This window comes from Oncorhynchus mykiss, chromosome 11 (assembly GCF_013265735.2).
Source record: "Oncorhynchus mykiss isolate Arlee chromosome 11, USDA_OmykA_1.1, whole genome shotgun sequence".
NCBI lineage: Eukaryota > Metazoa > Chordata > Actinopteri > Salmoniformes > Salmonidae > Oncorhynchus > Oncorhynchus mykiss.
Window position 1 is genome coordinate 50,244,260 of NC_048575.1, and position 18,986 is coordinate 50,263,245.

At 45.4% G+C, this 18,986-nt stretch overlaps 1 protein-coding gene across 5 annotated transcripts in view; it reads right to left on the reverse strand.

Annotated features, from left to right (window-relative positions):
- Positions 1 to 18,986, reverse strand: part of LOC118936269 (voltage-dependent N-type calcium channel subunit alpha-1B-like) — a 153,581-nt gene that overhangs the window by 32,509 nt on the left and 102,086 nt on the right. For 4 of the 5 annotated variants that reach the window (XM_036935675.1, XM_036935673.1, XM_036935674.1 and 1 more), the window contains 6 exons: positions 10,581 to 10,710; positions 6,046 to 6,105; positions 5,633 to 5,739; positions 4,882 to 4,893; positions 3,584 to 3,604; positions 275 to 371 (listed from right to left, as the gene is read on the reverse strand). In XM_036935675.1, the coding sequence (XP_036791570.1) occupies positions 275 to 371; positions 3,584 to 3,604; positions 4,882 to 4,893; positions 5,633 to 5,739; positions 6,046 to 6,105; positions 10,581 to 10,710 (427 nt within the window). The remainder of the gene's footprint in view (positions 1 to 274; positions 372 to 3,583; positions 3,605 to 4,881; positions 4,894 to 5,632; positions 5,740 to 6,045; positions 6,106 to 10,580; positions 10,711 to 18,986) is intronic. The other variant, XM_036935676.1, reaches the window with a different exon arrangement.

Genomic DNA, 18,986 nt, shown 5'->3' on the forward strand with positions numbered 1-18,986 from the left:
CACACACACACACACGCACCCACACACACGCACAAACACGCACGCACGCACACGCACAAACACATGCACACACGCACGCACATGCGCACACACACACAAACACACGCACACACACGCACAAACACACGCACACACGCACACACACAGATAAACATGGGGCTGGGTTAGATACAGTACACGCTGATGACTCTGTGTCCTGACAACACTCATCAATAAGTCAACACCAGTGAATACACGTGCAGTGTACAGGTCAGGTTAAAGTCCTCTTCCGTACCTTCAGCTTGGGTAGGCGTTTGATGGTCTTGAGGGGCCGTAAGACTCGCAGAACTCTGAGGGACTTGATGGTGCTGATGTCCTTTCCTTTGGACCCTCTGCACAAGAAAAACACTAAGTTAGACAGCAAACCTTGTATTCAGAAACGGCTAAGAACAACAATTGCATTAAAACAATTGCATTAAAAAAGAGGCAAACCACTCGTGAGAAAAGTCAAAAGCTTGTTGATGAATCACTGTTGCTTCTACAAGTTTCATGAATGGAAAGGTTTAGACTAAGAAACAGAAAGCATTTGAAGAATGCTCTCTGACGGTCTTTACCCAACGTGAATGGAAATGTTCTTACAATCTAAGGAAATGGGGTTAGGAGAACGTTTGTTATTTACATTACCATCTCCCACAACTAAAGACATTGCATTTCTAATAATACTTCCAAAATGATTTGTGTTTGAAAAATACAACAGAATAATAATTGAGGTAAACATTTTTTTTGTCAAAGCTGTAGATACCCTTGGTACAGATAATTGTTTGTGACAACCAACCACCCAGCCCCAACTGAGAATGGATTAGTAATCTCACTGTAGGCTCATGCCTCTCCAGACCATTCAGACAGGTGTACCGTAGCATGTAATCCTGGATTACATGAGCGAAATGGACAGTTTGTGGATGTATAGCATGCAGAGTAGTTATCCCACAGCAATCCACCTTCTCTGAGAGTTACATCTCAACATATATTTCTCCATGCAAATAGCACCCAAAAAATAAATCAAGTACGCTCGCACTACAGACTGTGCATCAGGTTTCTGCAGAAGAACCCATAACCAGTGGCAAAATAAAAATCAACGGTGACGTTTCTTTTAAAGGAACCAATGCTGTTTTCATACACAAATCCGGCTCGTTAAGCTGAGATGGTGAGACTGACAGACGAAAAGATGAAAGGATGTCAGTGTAGAGTATTATGACTCACGGGGAAATACAGGAACAAGAGATGTAATAGACTTTCTCAGATACAATGGGCGGAAAAACAGAACATCTTTTGAACCAACATGTGAAGAAGTCTGAGCAGAATCCCAGTAAGTCTCCGTGTATATTAATGTTCCCTACAGACTCAGAAGAGCTCATGCTGAATCATCACCTTGGGGAGCTGTGAGAATAGCAATACAAGTGACTCGCAACACAGGCATCTCCAAATCAAATACAACGAAGTGATACAAAATACTGCATGTTATATCAAATGTAAAATAATTGACCAATGTGTGGTACAGTACACAAAATGGTCATGTATTTAAGGTCAATCATCCCATTGGAGAATCTGGATTTGACTGACTCCAATAAACAGTCGGCAACACATAAATAACCAGTCAAAGATACTACGTGACACTTCTACATTAATAAATGTTATAGAAATAGACCTATTCAACATACAGTACAGTCAACAACATTTATATCACAATGTGAAATGTTCCAGCACCCATGTCACTCATTCACATCTCTGTCTCAAATCTAGAGAGATTTCTCTGAAAAGGTGAACGCCTCTGTTGTTAAAGTAAATCCTACATAGCAGTCACTCATTTTCAACTGAGAGATAAAGACGAACTTGTAAAGATCGCAGCATCTGGGGAAGATGATTAACATGGCACCAACAAGACAGTCCAGGAGGAGGCAAATGGCAACAGAGAGAAACAAATCTGCCAGCACCCTTCATTTTCCCCTACTCTGCCCTGCCTCCCCCCTCTGTCTGCTGTCAGCTGCCATCACACACACACACACACACACACACACACACACACACACACACACACACACACACACACACACACACACACACACACACACACACACACACACACACACACACACACACACACACACACACACACACACACACACACACACAACTTCCCATCCAAGTGGGATGTTGTAACTCTGGCCATGTTGTAACCGTGGCTGGTATGCCCAACACAGCATGGACATGTGATATGACGCTGAGGTTCCTCCCTCCCACAGCCTCCGTTACAGCTCTACTCTACCACAACAGCATGCAACATTCATGCTCTGATACGCATTAGTCCAGCATGCTTTTTTTCGCAGTAAGTAGAGCCCGTGGTTTGAGATCACAAAACACTCACACATGTTAAACCACACATGACATTCTGATAGCTTTCAAAGGACGCTTGACCAGCTTGGAGAAAAACATGTGACTTGGGAGTTTCATTGCGAGCGCTTTGAGTTTTCTACAGGGGCTGGACGGTGAAAGAGCTATGAGACGCCAAGACAGTGGTTAAATGTGTAATGAGGACATCATTCTCAGGTACAGGTGGCTGGCGTGTCCCATATGTCATCTCCCTGGAAGGAGAACAAAACGGTCATCCAAAATAACCACCATGTCCTGTCTGAGCACTGGCTATTTTTACTACTACTCTAAAGGTAGTCCTACAGATGTAGGATCTTGATATGACCCATTTTGCTACAGCAGGAAAATAATCCCTGCAGCAACAGGAAATGTGAATTATTATGTGGATTATAATTCATGGACATTTTTTGTAACGGTTGGTAGATTTTCGTTAGGGAAAATCAGGTCTGAAATTTCAAAGGGGAAATTACAAACTTCAGAAACCTTTTTAATCCTCAAATACACTACAAGTTTAAAATGTTCTCCTGGAAGGAAGGTTCTCCTGCAACAGGGTGATCAAATTAAGATCCTACATCTGTAGTTCTCTCTCTGTCAGTGTGGAACAAGACTGTATTATGTTTTAATATAGGCACTGACATGGCTATGCTTGGTGCGTCTCCTAGTTTAACAGAATAAACACAAATGTGTGTTATAATAGCTCAGAGTATTTGACTTGGTCCATAGAAGCTTGAAAATGAACACAAAGAGTCTGCTGTACATAATGATTCGAATGGCCAGCATAGTTAGTGCTGATGCTGGGATTTGGCCCAATCATCAATTATGAACACGTTTTACTTGAGCATCCATTTACAGTAAGATTGGAGAGTGCTCTTTAATTACTTGCTACTTTTATTTCTTATTTGTATTCATCTTTTTTTTATTTACTGAACTGTCGGTTAGGAGCTTGTAAGTTCGTGTTTCACTGTAAGGTCTACACCTGTTCTATTCGGCACATGTGACAAATCAAATTGGATTTGAACACCCAGAAAGAGAAAGAGAGGTTTCTATTGAAAGCTATCAGAGTGACATGGCAAAGGCTCCTGGACTGTAAAGGAAACCCTTTACTCATACAGGTTTAGTGATATGATCTTGGCCTAAGCAGAAGAAAGAGGGGTAGAGGGGAGAGGGGGATCCCCACCTGGGCACACCTTGTGGCGGTCTGACGGGGGAAAACAGTAAAGGGGAAAAAACAAGATAAAGAGCACAATTATGGCGTCTTCCCACACATAGAATATATGACAGGTACAATCTAAACAATTACCACACGGTGAATGGGAATAGGCCTATGATGTATGAAATTGAGATGTTTGTCATTGACTGTACTAGTCTGTCAGTGACAGACAGTTGAATGCTATTGTGAAAGTGTGAGGAACTGATTAGACTAGAAAAGGAACTCGCCAAATGACAATCTCGGCCATAATGACAGTTCTTCGAGGATGACTGGGTTGCAAAATGGCTTTCATTTTTTCAAGGCAATGTTCCTAAAACTCAGGTTTTGTTTGCCAAAAAGACACTCCTGCCACTTGTTTTGGTGGCACAGGTAAGAGTGTGTTTCCTGTGTACTAGCAGACGTTTCCAACAGACAGAGGACATCTGACAGATGTGGAACGTCTGAAGGGAGATGGAATGGTGACACGTGGTTGTGAGATTCAAGGAAGCAACACTGCACAAACAGTGTGTCGATGACACATCACGGTGGCGGTACGGTTCATTCACAATGAGTCGGTGGATCACATTGACATGACAGGCAGAATGAGGCCCGGGGCATGCAGGGAGAATAATGTCCATCGATCAACACGCCTGGCTGTCTGTCAGAGTGGCTAGGGGAGAGTGATAGATACTAGAGGCAGTGCTGTAGACAAACAAAGTGGGGATGGAGGGTGGTACCGTATGGTCACTAAGCAGTCACCAATATAGATACCTTGATGACACCATAACAGTTTAAACACTCTGAGATTCCATGCAGAGATGTAAAGAGCTCCTCGGCTCTAAAGTGGCGTTCTTTCTTACTACCTTGTATGAGTAGTTGCCACTTAATGAAATGTGTTTGGTGAGTAGGTCCATTTGTAATCAAAACATGAGCTGATATAGAGCAGTTGGATTCTTCTTATCACAGCAACACATGTATTTGTCTAGTGTGGTCCTGGTGAATATGTAGTCACACTGAGGTGACATTGTCCCCTATAGCGGAGGGGAACATGGAACAGGACAGAGGATCTGTGGTCAAGCAGATAAATATGAGAGAAGACAAGTGGACTATGAAAAGATGACGAGAAGAGAGAGAGATGAGTGTGTCCCAGAACAAAACGGGCCTATGGACTGAGCATAGACCCTGTTAGCTCACACAAACAGAGACAGGCAAGATGAGAGAGAGAGAAAGAGAGAGAGAGAGAGAGAGAGAGAGAGAGAGAGAGAGAGAGAGAGAGAAAGCATTACCCCATGAAGCTCCTTCAAGAGATCCAAGCCACAAGGAAACAGAAAAGGAACTTTGAGTCAACAGCGCACATAACAAAACACACACACACACACACACACACACACACACACACACACACACACACACACACACACACACACACACACACACACACACACACACACACACACACACACACACACGAAATAAAGCATTTTGTGGAGGTTAATTTAACGCAACCCTTACTGCAAAACACCTCAACTATAAGCAAATAAACATGACATTATGCATTCCTATTTTCCCAATGTGTTGTTATGGAACTAATGGTAGGTTCTGGCAGCAGCAGCAGCAGCAGCAGCAACATTACCAGATGTACAGGATAATTACCCTAAACCCACGGAGACTCTCTCTCCCGGACTAAACCCAGTATTTCACCTGAATTGACATATTCTCATTCTTACAAATAATCACAACAATTTGCCCAAAAACCCGTCCCAAAGACTGAGCCCATAATGAATACAATATTCCAGCAATAAGAGGTAGCAGACATCATCATTCAGGAGGACATATTATATTGTGGTGATACAAGGAATTTGATTCTGAGGAACTTAACCGATGGGAAATGACAGATGAATTGCAGCGCATGTAAATTCAAAAGAGAAAAGTATTTCTGGGAAAGTGCAGCTTATCAGGTTCTTCTGTCAAATTTGCCTTGTGCAATTATTTTATTTCATGAAATGATGAACGTTACTAAGAATATATACAACTTACGAAAATGCAAATGCCACCAGTGCGCCACTGACCACAATGAAGTCCAGAATGTTCCAGAGATCTCTGAAGTAAGAACCAGGATGGAGCAGGAGGCCCAGGTCAACCATCTGGACCAATCAGAGAGCAGGGTTAGACGGCTACAGAACACTGAGAATGGAGCAACCTCCTATAGTCCTACAATGTATTCAATTAAAGTGCTCTCATTTAGTAATGCATTTCAATAAACACGGCACGTGGCATGAGGCCAATACAACCAAAGGAGTAACAGAATGAAAAACAAAGAAATCAATTCTAGACAAATATATTGTGGAAATCTCAGACAGCTGCCCAAAAAGGATCTGAAAACATGTTATTTTTGTTCAGTCATGTAGTAAAAATGTAATTTAATGACACGTGCCTATCCAAGCGCTTACCTTAATCACCATCTCAAATGTGAAAACTCCCGTGAAGACGTAGTCCAGATACTTGAGCACCTGAACAGGAGAGAGTAAGTGCAAGAGAAAAACACAGCCAAGAGGCAATCCAAAAGTAATTATTCCTTTAGCTCATTTGAACAGCTGCCTGATCTTCTCCTCGCTGACAGATATGTCTGAAAGAACTTGGTTGTCACACCTGTTGTTGTTTAAATGTCTAACTGAGTCAAATCAATTCAAATCTTATTGGTCGTGTACACAGTTATGCAGATGTTATCGCAGGTGCAGTGCAACAGTGCAGCAACATCTAGCAATACGACAACAATACACACAAATCCCCCAAATTCTAAGAAAGACATGAAGAAATATCAGAACGAGCAATATCAGAGTCCGGAATATATATATATATATATATATATATATATATATATATATATATATATATATATATATATATATATATATATATATATATATATATATATATAATATATATATATATATATGGTGGTATGTATAGACAGTATATGAATAGAAAAGGTGTGTACAGCAGTAGTTTTATAGGATGAGCCTTGACTAGAATACAGTAATATATATATATATATATAGTGCCTTGCGAAAGTATTCGGCCCCCTTGAACTTTGCGACCTTTTGCCACATTTCAGGCTTCAAACATAAAGATATAAAACTGTATTTTTTTGTGAAGAATCAACAACAAGTGGGACACAATCATGAAGTGGAACGACATTTATTGGATATTTCAAACTTTTTTAACAAATCAAAAACTGAAAAATTGGGCGTGCAAAATTATTCAGCCCCTTTACTTTCAGTGCAGCAAACTCTCTCCAGAAGTTCAGTGAGGATCTCTGAATGATCCAATGTTGACCTAAATGACTAATGATGATAAATACAATCCACCTGTGTGTAATCAAGTCTCCGTATAAATGCACCTGCACTGTGATAGTCTCAGAGGTCCGTCAAAAGCGCAGAGAGCATCATGAAGAACAAGGAACACAACAGGCAGGTCCGAGATACTGTTGTGAAGAAGTTTAAAGCCGGATTTGGATACAAAAAGATTTCCCAAGCTTTAAACATCCCAAGGAGCACTGTGCAAGCGATAATATTGAAATGGAAGGAGTATCAGACCACTGCAAATCTACCAAGACCTGGCCGTCCCTCTAAACTTTCAGCTCATACAAGGAGAAGACTGATCAGAGATGCAGCCAAGAGGCCCATGATCACTCTGGATAAACTGCAGAGATCTACAGCTGAGGTGGGAGACTCTGTCCATAGGACAACAATCAGTCAGTCGTATATTGCACAAATCTGGCCTTTATGGAAGAGTGGCAAGAAGAAAGCCATTTCTTAAAGATATCCATAAAAAGTGTCGTTTAAAGTTTGCCTCAAGCCACCTGGGGGACACACCAAACATGTGGAAGAAGGTGCTCTGGTCAGATGTAACCAAAATGGAACTTTTTGACAACAATGCAAAACGTTATGTTTGGCGTAAAAGCAACACAGCTCATCACCCTGAACACACCATCCCCACTGTCAAACATGGTGGTGGCAGCATCATGGTTTGGGCCTGCTTTTCTTCAGCAGGGACAGGGAAGATGGTTAAAATTGATGGGAAGATGGATGGAGCCAAATACAGGACCATTCTGGAAGAAAACCTGATGGAGTCTGCAAAAGACCTGAGACTGGGACGGAGATTTGTCTTCCAACAAGACAATGATCCAAAACATAAAGCAAAATCTACAATGGAATGGTTCAAAAATAAACATATCCAGGTGTTAGAATGGCCAAGTCAAAGTCCAGACCTGAATCCAATCGAGAATCTGTGGAAAGAACTGAAAACTGCTGTTCACAAATGCTCTCCATCCAACCTCACTGAGCTCGAGCTGTTTTGCAAGGAGGAATGGGAAAAAATTTCAGTCTCTCGATGTGCAAAACTGATAGAGACATACCCCAAGCGACTTACAGCTGTAATCGCAGCAAAAGGTGGCGCTACAAAGTATTAACTTAAGGGGGCTGAATAATTTTGCACGCCCAATTTTTCAGTTTTTGATTTGTTAAAAAAGTTTGAAATATCCAATAAATGTCGTTCCACTTCATGATTGTGTCCCACTTGTTGTTGATTCTTCACAAAAAAATACAGTTTTATATCTTTATGTTTGAAGCCTGAAATGTGGCAAAAGGTCGCAAAGTTCAAGGGGGCCGAATACTTTCGCAAGGCACTGTATATTACTGTATTCTAGTATATATATATATATATATATATGAAGTGGGAAAACTGTATGTAAACATTATTATAAACTGGGTGGTTCGAGGCCTGAATGCTGATTGGCTGACAGCCGTGGTATAACAGACTGTATACCACAGGTATGACAAAACATTTATTTTTACTGCTAATTACATTGATAACCAGTTTATAATAGCAATAAGGCACTTCGGGGGTTTGTGATATATGGTCAATTTACCACAGCTAAGGGCTGTGTCCAGGCACTCTGCTTTGCATCGTGCGTAAGAACTGCCCTTAGCCATGGTATATTGGTCATATACCACACCCCCTCGGGCCGTATTGCTTAATTATACAATGGGTGAGTCTAATCCTGGATACTGATTGGTTACCACCGGCTAAATCTATGATGTTGAAATGCCTATTTACTCTGTTCCATCTGACTGCTCAATTCACTGTCTCATCAGCCCAGCCAGGCAATTTATATACAAGATCAACACTGTAAAAAGCATCTAGACATCATCTCCCATGTCTTTTAGATGAGCGTTTGGTTTTCAACAGCAGAGTCTACTGGTAATAACCTTGCTGTCTGTCTCTCCAACATTTGCAACATTGTTTCAATATTGAAATTGGATCTCCAGCTGTCCCATGTTAATGAACGTGTCAGGAGTCGGGACAAGACAGACAGGATGGCAGCTTTTCTCAGCCAGTCGAAATCATGAATCATCATAAAAATATGTCAATCATTATTTGAATATATTGGTAACCCGTTGTATAAAAGGGATAATGCCTTCGAAAGCCAGTGTTTCGAGAATATATTGGCACGGTTTGCCGGCCCGAGACGAACACCCCGGTGACAATAAATCCTCCAAACACCGGCTTCGAGGACATCATCAATGAATTATAAGTGCTGCATTGGCCATCAGAGACACACCTATGCTTGGTAACGGTTCCATCCACAAGAACGCCATGTTTAGGTTGCTGTCTGAATCCTCTCTTGTATTTATTTCTACACGCACATTGCTTCCCTTTGCTTCCAGCCTAGTATTTGGTTTGGTACTGCGGGGGTTAATATAAGCCTTGCAGTGTCTGCCTGTCCGACCTGTAGGAAACAATGTTTCACTTTTGAAAATTCGATCTCTGTAGCACCATAGAGTGAACGGTGCCCAGACGAGACCAGACAGCCTGGTCTTAGCCACATCATTATCATGGGACGTATCCAAGTAAGTGCCGACAGAAGAAGAAGCAAAAAAGGTCAAACACATAAATGCAGCTAGTGAACTGTCATTCCAGGTTCAATGTTTGACGTGAACTGAGTTAGCTGAATTTGGCTTGGCTAGCAATGGACAAGAAGCCCGCATAGCAACCATTTCGTTTAGAATGGACAACCGGTCCTTTCCGCATAGCGACTTTGCAAAAGTAATTAAGGACCGGAACGCGTCTGTAGCAACATGACCAAAATAACTACACATGACAACACAGCTCTTAGCTCCCTCAGTAGATGCCTACTGGATAACTTATTTGTATTGCTTTTAATCCTTTTTAAATGAATTTATCTTATTAACACTTTGTTCTAGCTAGCTATTTGTGTAGGTAGCTATCAAGTAAACCCAACCAGATTTCTGTTCGGGACTATATCTTCTGGTGGATGAATGATATTGAATGGATTGACTTGTCAAAATAATGTTTGAATTAATCAAAATATGTAATTCACTGTTATTTTAGTATGTTGGTAAGAGTTTTCTAAAAGCGGCAAGGCACCCGAGGCAGTGCTGTACCATGAATACAGTCACAGGTAAATGGGTTGACGGGCCCTCCACTATCGCTTTGGGCCGAACAACAGCACTTACCTGTGACTGTATTCATGATACAGCACTGCCTCGGGTGCCTTATCGCTTAATTAAAGTGACCAGTGTTCAATGACTCTATGTACATAAGGTAGCAGTCTCTAAGGTGCAGGGTAGAGTACCGGGTGGTAGCAGACTAGTAACAGTGACTAAGTTCGGGGCAGGGTACTGGGCAGAGGCCGGCTAGTGGTGACTATTTAACAGTCTGATGGCCTCGAGATAAAAGCTGTTTTTCAATCTCTTAGTCCCAGCTCTAATATACCTGTACTGTCTCCACCTTCTAGATGCCAGCGGGGTGAACAGGCCGTGGCTCGGTTGGGCCAAGCCAAATTTCTGTTGGAAAGGAGCTGTTGCGCCTTCTTCACCACACTGTCTGTGTGGATGGACCATTTCAGGTTGTGTGTGTCTGGCATGTCTTCCTGTGTGTGTGTGTGCGTGCTTAGACTCACATTGTTGCGCGGAGCGTTGGCCTGGACAGGGTCCTCTGCAGCCAATGCAATGCTACTCATGGATATCACTACCAGGATACACATCTCAAAGTACCGCAGGCTGACAATATAATGACACAGACGCCGCACCCTGGAGAGAGAGAGAAAGAGAGAGAAAGAGAGAGAAAGAGAGAGAGAGAGAGAGAGAGAAAGAGAGAGATCCTATAGTCCATACACAGCTCACCTGAGAGACTAATGTAGACACTGTTCCTAGTAATGGCTGGCTGGCTGGCTGCATATAGATGGGCTATAACATTGGCTGGCAGGCTGGCTGGCTGCATATAGATGGGCTATAACATTGGTTGGCTGGCTGCATATAGACGGGCTATAACATTGGCTGGCTGGCTGGCTGCATATAGACGGGCTATAACATTGGCTGGCTGGCTGCATATAGATGGGCTATAACATTGGCTGGCTGGCTGCATATAGACGGGCTATAACATTGGCTGGCTGGCTGCATATAGATGGGCTATAACATTGGCTGGCTGGCTGCATATAGATGGGCTATAACATTGGCTGGCTGGCTGGCTGCATATAGACGGACTATAACATTGGCTGGCTGGCTGGCTGCATATAGATGGGCTATAACATTGGCTGGCTGGCTGCATATAGACTGCCTATAACCTTGGCTGGCTGGCTGCATATAGACTGCCTATAACATTGGTTGGCTGGCTGGCTGCATATAGACGGGCTATAACATTGGCTGGCTGGCTGGCTGGCTGCATATAGGCTGCCTATAACATTGGTTGGCTGGCTGCATATAGATGGGCTATAACATTGGTTGGCTGGCTGCATATAGACGGGCTATAACATTGGTTGGCTGGCTGCATATAGACGGGCTATAACATTGGCTGGCTGGCTGCATATAGATGGGCTATAACATTGGTTGGCTGGCTGGCTGGCTGGCTGCATATAGATGGGCTATAACATTGGCTGGCTGGCTGGCTGCATATAGACGGGCTATAACATTGGCTGGCTGGCTGGCTGCATATAGATGGGCTATAACATTGGCTGGCTGGCTGCATATAGACGGGCTATTACATTGGCTGGCTGGCTGGCTGCATATAGATGGGCTATAACATTGGTTGGCTGGCTGCATATAGATGGGCTATAACATTGGCTGGCTGGCTGGCTGCATATAGATGGGCTATAACATTGGCTGGCTGGCTGCATATAGACTGCCTATAACATTGGCTGGCTGGCTGGCTGCATATAGACTGCCTATAACATTGGCTGGCTGGCTGGCTGCATATAGATGGGCTATAACATTGGCTGGCTGGCTGGCTGCCTATAGATGGGCTATAACATTGGCTGGCTGGCTGCATATAGACGGGCTATAACATTGGCTGGCTGGCTGGCTGCATATAGACGGGCTATAACATTGGCTGGCTGGCTGCATATAGACGGGCTATAACATTGGCTGGCTGGCTGGCTGCATATAGACGGGCTATAACATTGGTTGGCTGGCTGCATATAGATGGGCTATAACATTGGTTGGCTGGCTGCATATAGACGGGCTATAACATTGGCTGGCTGGCTGGCTGCATATAGACGGGCTATAACATTGGTTGGCTGGCTGGCTCCATATAGATGGGCTATAACATTGGCTGGCTGGCTGGCTGGCTGCATATAGATGGGCTATAACATTGGTTGGCTGGCTGCATATAGACGGGCTATAATATTGGTTGGCTGGCTGGCTGCATATAGACGGGCTATAACATTGGTTGGCTGGCTGCATATAGATGGGCTATAACATTGGCTGGCTGGCTGGCTGCATATAGACGGGCTATTACATTGGCTGGCTGGCTGGCTGCATATAGATGGGCTATAACATTGGTTGGCTGGCTGCATATAGATGGGCTATAACATTGGCTGGCTGGCTGGCTGCATATAGATGGGCTATAACATTGGCTGGCTGGCTGGCTGCATATAGACGGGCTATAACATTGGTTGGCTGGCTGGCTGCATATAGATGGGCTATAACATTGGCTGGCTGGCTGGCTGCATATAGATGGGCTATAACATTGGCTGGCTGGCTGGCTGCATATAGATGGGCTATAACATTGCTTGGCTGGCTGGCTGCATATAGATGGGCTATAACATTGGCTGGCTGGCTGGCTGGCTGCATATAGATGGGCTATAACATTGGCTGGCTGGCTGCATATAGATGGGCTATAACATTGGCTGGCTGGCTGGCTGCATATAGATGGGCTATAACATTGGCTGGCTGGCTGGCTGCATATAGACGGGCTATAACATTGGTTGGCTGGCTGCATATAGATGGGCTATAACATTGGCTGGCTGGCTGCATATAGATGGGCTATAACATTGGCTGGCTGGCTGCATATAGATGGGCTATAACATTGGCTGGCTGGCTGCATATAGATGGGCTATAACATTGGCTGGCTGGCTGCATATAGATGGGCTATAACATTGGCTGGCTGGCTGCATATAGATGGGCTATAACATTGGCTGGCTGGCTGCATATAGATGGGCTATAACATTGGCTGGCTGGCTGGCTGCATATAGATGGGCTATAACATTGGTTGGCTGGCTGCATATAGATGGGCTATAACATTGGCTGGCTGGCTGCATATAGATGGGCTATAACATTGGCTGGCTGGCTGCATATAGATGGGCTATAACATTGGCTGGCTGGCTGGCTGCATATAGATGGGCTATAACATTGGTTGGCTGGCTGCATATAGATGGGCTATAACATTGGCTGGCTGGCTGGCTGCATATAGATGGGCTATAACATTGGTTGGCTGGCTGCATATAGATGGGCTATAACATTGGCTGGCTGGCTGGCTGCATATAGATGGGCTATAACATTGGTTGGCTGGCTGCATATAGATGGGCTATAACATTGGCTGGCTGGCTGGCTGCATATAGATGGGCTATAACATTGGTTGGCTGGCTGCATATAGATGGGCTATAACATTGGCTGGCTGGCTGCATATAGATGGGCTATAACATTGGTTGGCTGGCTGCATATAGATGGGCTATAACATTGGCTGGCTGGCTGCATATAGATGGGCTATAACATTGGCCGGCTGGCTGCATATAGATGGGCTATAACATTGGCTGGCTGGCTGCATATAGATGGGCTATAACATTGGTTGGCTGGCTGCATATAGATGGGCTATAACATTGGCTGGCTGGCTGCATATAGATGGGCTATAACATTGGCTGGCTGGCTGCATATAGATGGGCTATAACATTGGCTGGCTGGCTGCATATAGACGGGCTATAACATTGGTTGGCTGGCTGCATATAGATGGGCTATAACATTGGTTTGCTGGCTGCATATAGACGGGCTATAACATTGGCTGGCTGGCTGGCTGCATATAGACGGGCTATAACATTGGTTGGCTGGCTGGCTCCATATAGATGGGCTATAACATTGGCTGGCTGGCTGGCTGGCTGCATATAGATGGGCTATAACATTGGTTGGCTGGCTGCATATAGACGGGCTATAATATTGGTTGGCTGGCTGCATATAGATGGGCTATAACATTGGCTGGCTGGCTGCATATAGACGGGCTATAACATTGGTTGGCTGGCTGCATATAGATGGGCTATAACATTGGTTGGCTGGCTGCATATAGACGGGCTATAACATTGGCTGGCTGGCTGGCTGCATATAGACGGGCTATAACATTGGTTGGCTGGCTGGCTCCATATAGATGGGCTATAACATTGGCTGGCTGGCTGGCTGGCTGCATATAGATGGGCTATAACATTGGTTGGCTGGCTGCATATAGACGGGCTATAATATTGGTTGGCTGGCTGGCTGCATATAGACGGGCTATAACATTGGTTGGCTGGCTGCATATAGATGGGCTATAACATTGGCTGGCTGGCTGCATATAGATGGGCTATAACATTGGCTGGCTGGCTGCATATAGACGGGCTATAACATTGGTTGGCTGGCTGGCTGCATATAGACGGGCTATAACATTGGTTGGCTGGCTGGCTCCATATAGATGGGCTATAACATTGGCTGGCTGGCTGGCTGGCTGCATATAGATGGGCTATAACATTGGTTGGCTGGCTGCATATAGACGGGCTATAATATTGGTTGGCTGGCTGCATATAGATGGGCTATAACATTGGCTGGCTGGCTGCATATAGACGGGCTATAACATTGGTTGGCTGGCTGCATATAGATGGGCTATAACATTGGTTGGCTGGCTGCATATAGACGGGCTATAACATTGGCTGGCTGGCTGGCTGCATATAGACGGGCTATAACATTGGTTGGCTGGCTGGCTCCATATAGATGGGCTATAACATTGGCTGGCTGGCTGGCTGGCTGCATATAGATGGGCTATAACATTGGTTGGCTGGCTGCATATAGACGGGCTATAATATTGGTTGGCTGGCTGGCTGCATATAGACGGGCTATAACATTGGTTGGCTGGCTGCATATAGATGGGCTATAACATTGGCTGGCTGGCTGGCTGCATATAGACGGGCTATAACATTGGCTGGCCTGCTGGCTGCATATAGACTGCTTATAATATTGGCTGGCTGGCTGGCTGCATATAGACGGGCAATAACATTGGTTGGCTGGCTGCATATAGATGGGCTATAACATTGGTTGGCTGGCTGCATGTAGACGGGCTATAACATTGGCTGGCTGGCTGGCTGCATATAGATGGGCTATAACATTGGTTGGCTGGCTGCATATAGATGGGCTATAACATTGGCTGGCTGGCTGGCTGCATATAGACGGGCTATAACATTGGCTGGCTGGCTGGCTGCATATAGATGGGCTATAACATTGGCTGGCTGGCTGCATATAGACGGGCTATAACATTGGCTGGCTGGCTGCATATAGATGGGCTATAACATTGGCTGGCTGGCTGCATATAGATGGGCTAGAACATTGGCTGGCTGGCTGGCTGCATATAGACGGGCTATAACATTGGCTGGCTGGCTGGCTGCATATAGATGGGCTATAACATTGGCTGGCTGGCTGGCTGGCTGCATATAGATGGGCTATAACATTGGTTGGCTGGCTGCATATAGACGGGCTATAATATTGGTTGGCTGGCTGGCTGCATATAGACGAGCTATAACATTGGTTGGCTGGCTGCATATAGATGGGCTATAACATTGGCTGGCTGGCTGCATATAGATGGGCTATAACATTGGCTGGCTGGCTGCATATAGACGGGCTATAACATTGGTTGGCTGGCTGGCTGCATATAGACGGGCTATAACATTGGTTGGCTGGCTGGCTCCATATAGATGGGCTATAACATTGGCTGGCTGGCTGGCTGGCTGCATATAGATGGGCTATAACATTGGTTGGCTGGCTGCATATAGACGGGCTATAATATTGGTTGGCTGGCTGCATATAGATGGGCTATAACATTGGCTGGCTGGCTGCATATAGACGGGCTATAACATTGGTTGGCTGGCTGCATATAGATGGGCTATAACATTGGTTGGCTGGCTGCATATAGACGGGCTATAACATTGGCTGGCTGGCTGGCTGCATATAGACGGGCTATAACATTGGTTGGCTGGCTGGCTCCATATAGATGGGCTATAACATTGGCTGGCTGGCTGGCTGGCTGCATATAGATGGGCTATAACATTGGTTGGCTCGCTGCATATAGACGGGCTATAATATTGGTTGGCTGGCTGGCTGCATATAGACGGGCTATAACATCGGTTGGCTGGCTGCATATAGATGGGCTATAACATTGGCTGGCTGGCTGGCTGCATATAGACGGGCTATAACATTGGCTGGCCTGCTGGCTGCATATAGACTGCTTATAATATTGGCTGGCTGGCTGGCTGCATATAGACGGGCAATAACATTGGTTGGCTGGCTGCATATAGATGGGCTATAACATTGGTTGGCTGGCTGCATGTAGACGGGCTATAACATTGGCTGGCTGGCTGGCTGCATATAGATGGGCTATAACATTGGTTGGCTGGCTGCATATAGATGGGCTATAACATTGGCTGGCTGGCTGGCTGCATATAGACGGGCTATAACATTGGCTGGCTGGCTGGCTGCATATAGATGGGCTATAACATTGGCTGGCTGCATATAGACGGGCTATAACATTGGCTGGCTGGCTGCATATAGATGGGCTATAACATTGGCTGGCTGGCTGCATATAGATGGGCTAGAACATTGGCTGGCTGGCTGGCTGCATATAGACGGGCTATAACATTGGCTGGCTGGCTGGCTGCATATAGATGGGCTATAACATTGGCTGGCTGGCTGCATATAGACTGCCTATAACATTGGCTGGCTGGCTGCATATAGACTGCCTATAACATTGGCTGGCTGGCTGCATATAGACTGCCTATAACATTGGCTGGCTGGCTGCATATAGACTGCCTATAACATTGGCTGGCTGGCTGGCTGCATATAGACGGGCTATAACATTGGCTGGCTGGCTGGCTGCATATAGACGGGCTATAACATTGGCTGGCTGGCTGCATATAGACGGGCTATAACATTGGCTGGCTGGCTGGCTGCATATAGACGGGCTATAACATTGGTTGGCTGGCTGCATATAGATGGGCTATAACATTGGCTGGCTGGCTGCATATAGATGGGCTAGAACATTGGCTGGCTGGCTGGCTGGCTGCATATAGATGGGCTATAACATTGGCTGGCTGGCTGCATATAGATGGGCTATAACATTGGCTGGCTGGCTGGCTGCATATAGATGGGCTATAACATTGGCTGGCTGGCTGCATATAGATGGGCTATAACATTGGCTGGCTGGCTGCATATAGATGGGCTATAACATTGGCTGGCTGGCTGCATATAGATGGGCTATAACATTGGCTGGCTGGCTGCATATAGATGGGCTATAACATAGGCTGGCTGGCTGCATATAGATGGGCTGTAACATTGGTTGGCTGGCTGCATGTAGACGGGCTATAACATTGGCTGGCTGGCTGGCTGCATATAGATGGGCTATAACATTGGTTGGCTGGCTGCATATAGATGGGCTATAACATTGGCTGGCTGGCTGGCTGCATATAGACGGGCTATAACATTGGCTGGCTGGCTGGCTGCATATAGATGGGCTATAACATTGGCTGGCTGGCTGCATATAGACGGGCTATAACATTGGCTGGCTGGCTGCATATAGATGGGCTATAACATTGGCTGGCTGGCTGCATATAGATGGGCTAGAACATTGGCTGGCTGGCTGGCTGCATATAGACGGGCTATAACATTGGCTGGCTGGCTGGCTGCATATAGATGGGCTATAACATTGGCTGGCTGGCTGCATATAGACTGCCTATAACATTGGCTGGCTGGCTGCATATAGACTGCCTATAACATTGGCTGGCTGGCTGCATATAGACTGCCTATAACATTGGCTGGCTGGCTGCATATAGACTGCCTATAACATTGGCTGGCTGAATGGCTGCATATAGACGGGCTATAACATTGGCTGGCTGGCTGGCTGGCTGCATATAGATGGGCTATAACATTGGCTGGCTGGCTGCATATAGACTGCCTATAACATTGGCTGGCTGGCTGGCTGCATATAGACTGCCTATAACATTGGCTGGCTGGCTGGCTGCATATAGATGGGCTATAACATTGGCTGGCTGGCTGGCTGCCTATAGATGGGCTATAACATTGGCTGGCTGGCTGCATATAGACGGGCTATAACATTGGCTGGCTGGCTGGCTGCATATAGACGGGCTATAACATTGGCTGGCTGGCTGCATATAGACGGGCTATAACATTGGCTGGCTGGCTGGCTGCATATAGACGGGCTATAACATTGGTTGGCTGGCTGCATATAGATGGGCTATAACATTGGTTGGCTGGCTGCATATAGACGGGCTATAACATTGGCTGGCTGGCTGGCTGCATATAGACGGGCTATAACATTGGTTGGCTGGCTGGCTCCATATAGATGGGCTATAACATTGGTTGGCTGGCTGGCTGGCTGCATATAGATGGGCTATAACATTGGTTGGCTGGCTGCATATAGACGGGCTATAATATTGGTTGGCTGGCTGGCTGCATATAGACGGGCTATAACATTGGTTGGCTGGCTGCATATAGATGGGCTATAACATTGGCTGGCTGGCTGGCTGCATATAGACGGGCTATTACATTGGCTGGCTGGCTGGCTGCATATAGATGGGCTATAACATTGGTTGGCTGGCTGCATATAGATGGGCTATAACATTGGCTGGCTGGCTGGCTGCATATAGATGGGCTATAACATTGGCTGGCTGGCTGGCTGCATATAGACGGGCTATAACATTGGTTGGCTGGCTGGCTGCATATAGATGGGCTATAACATTGGCTGGCTGGCTGGCTGCATATAGATGGGCTATAATATTGGCTGGCTGGCT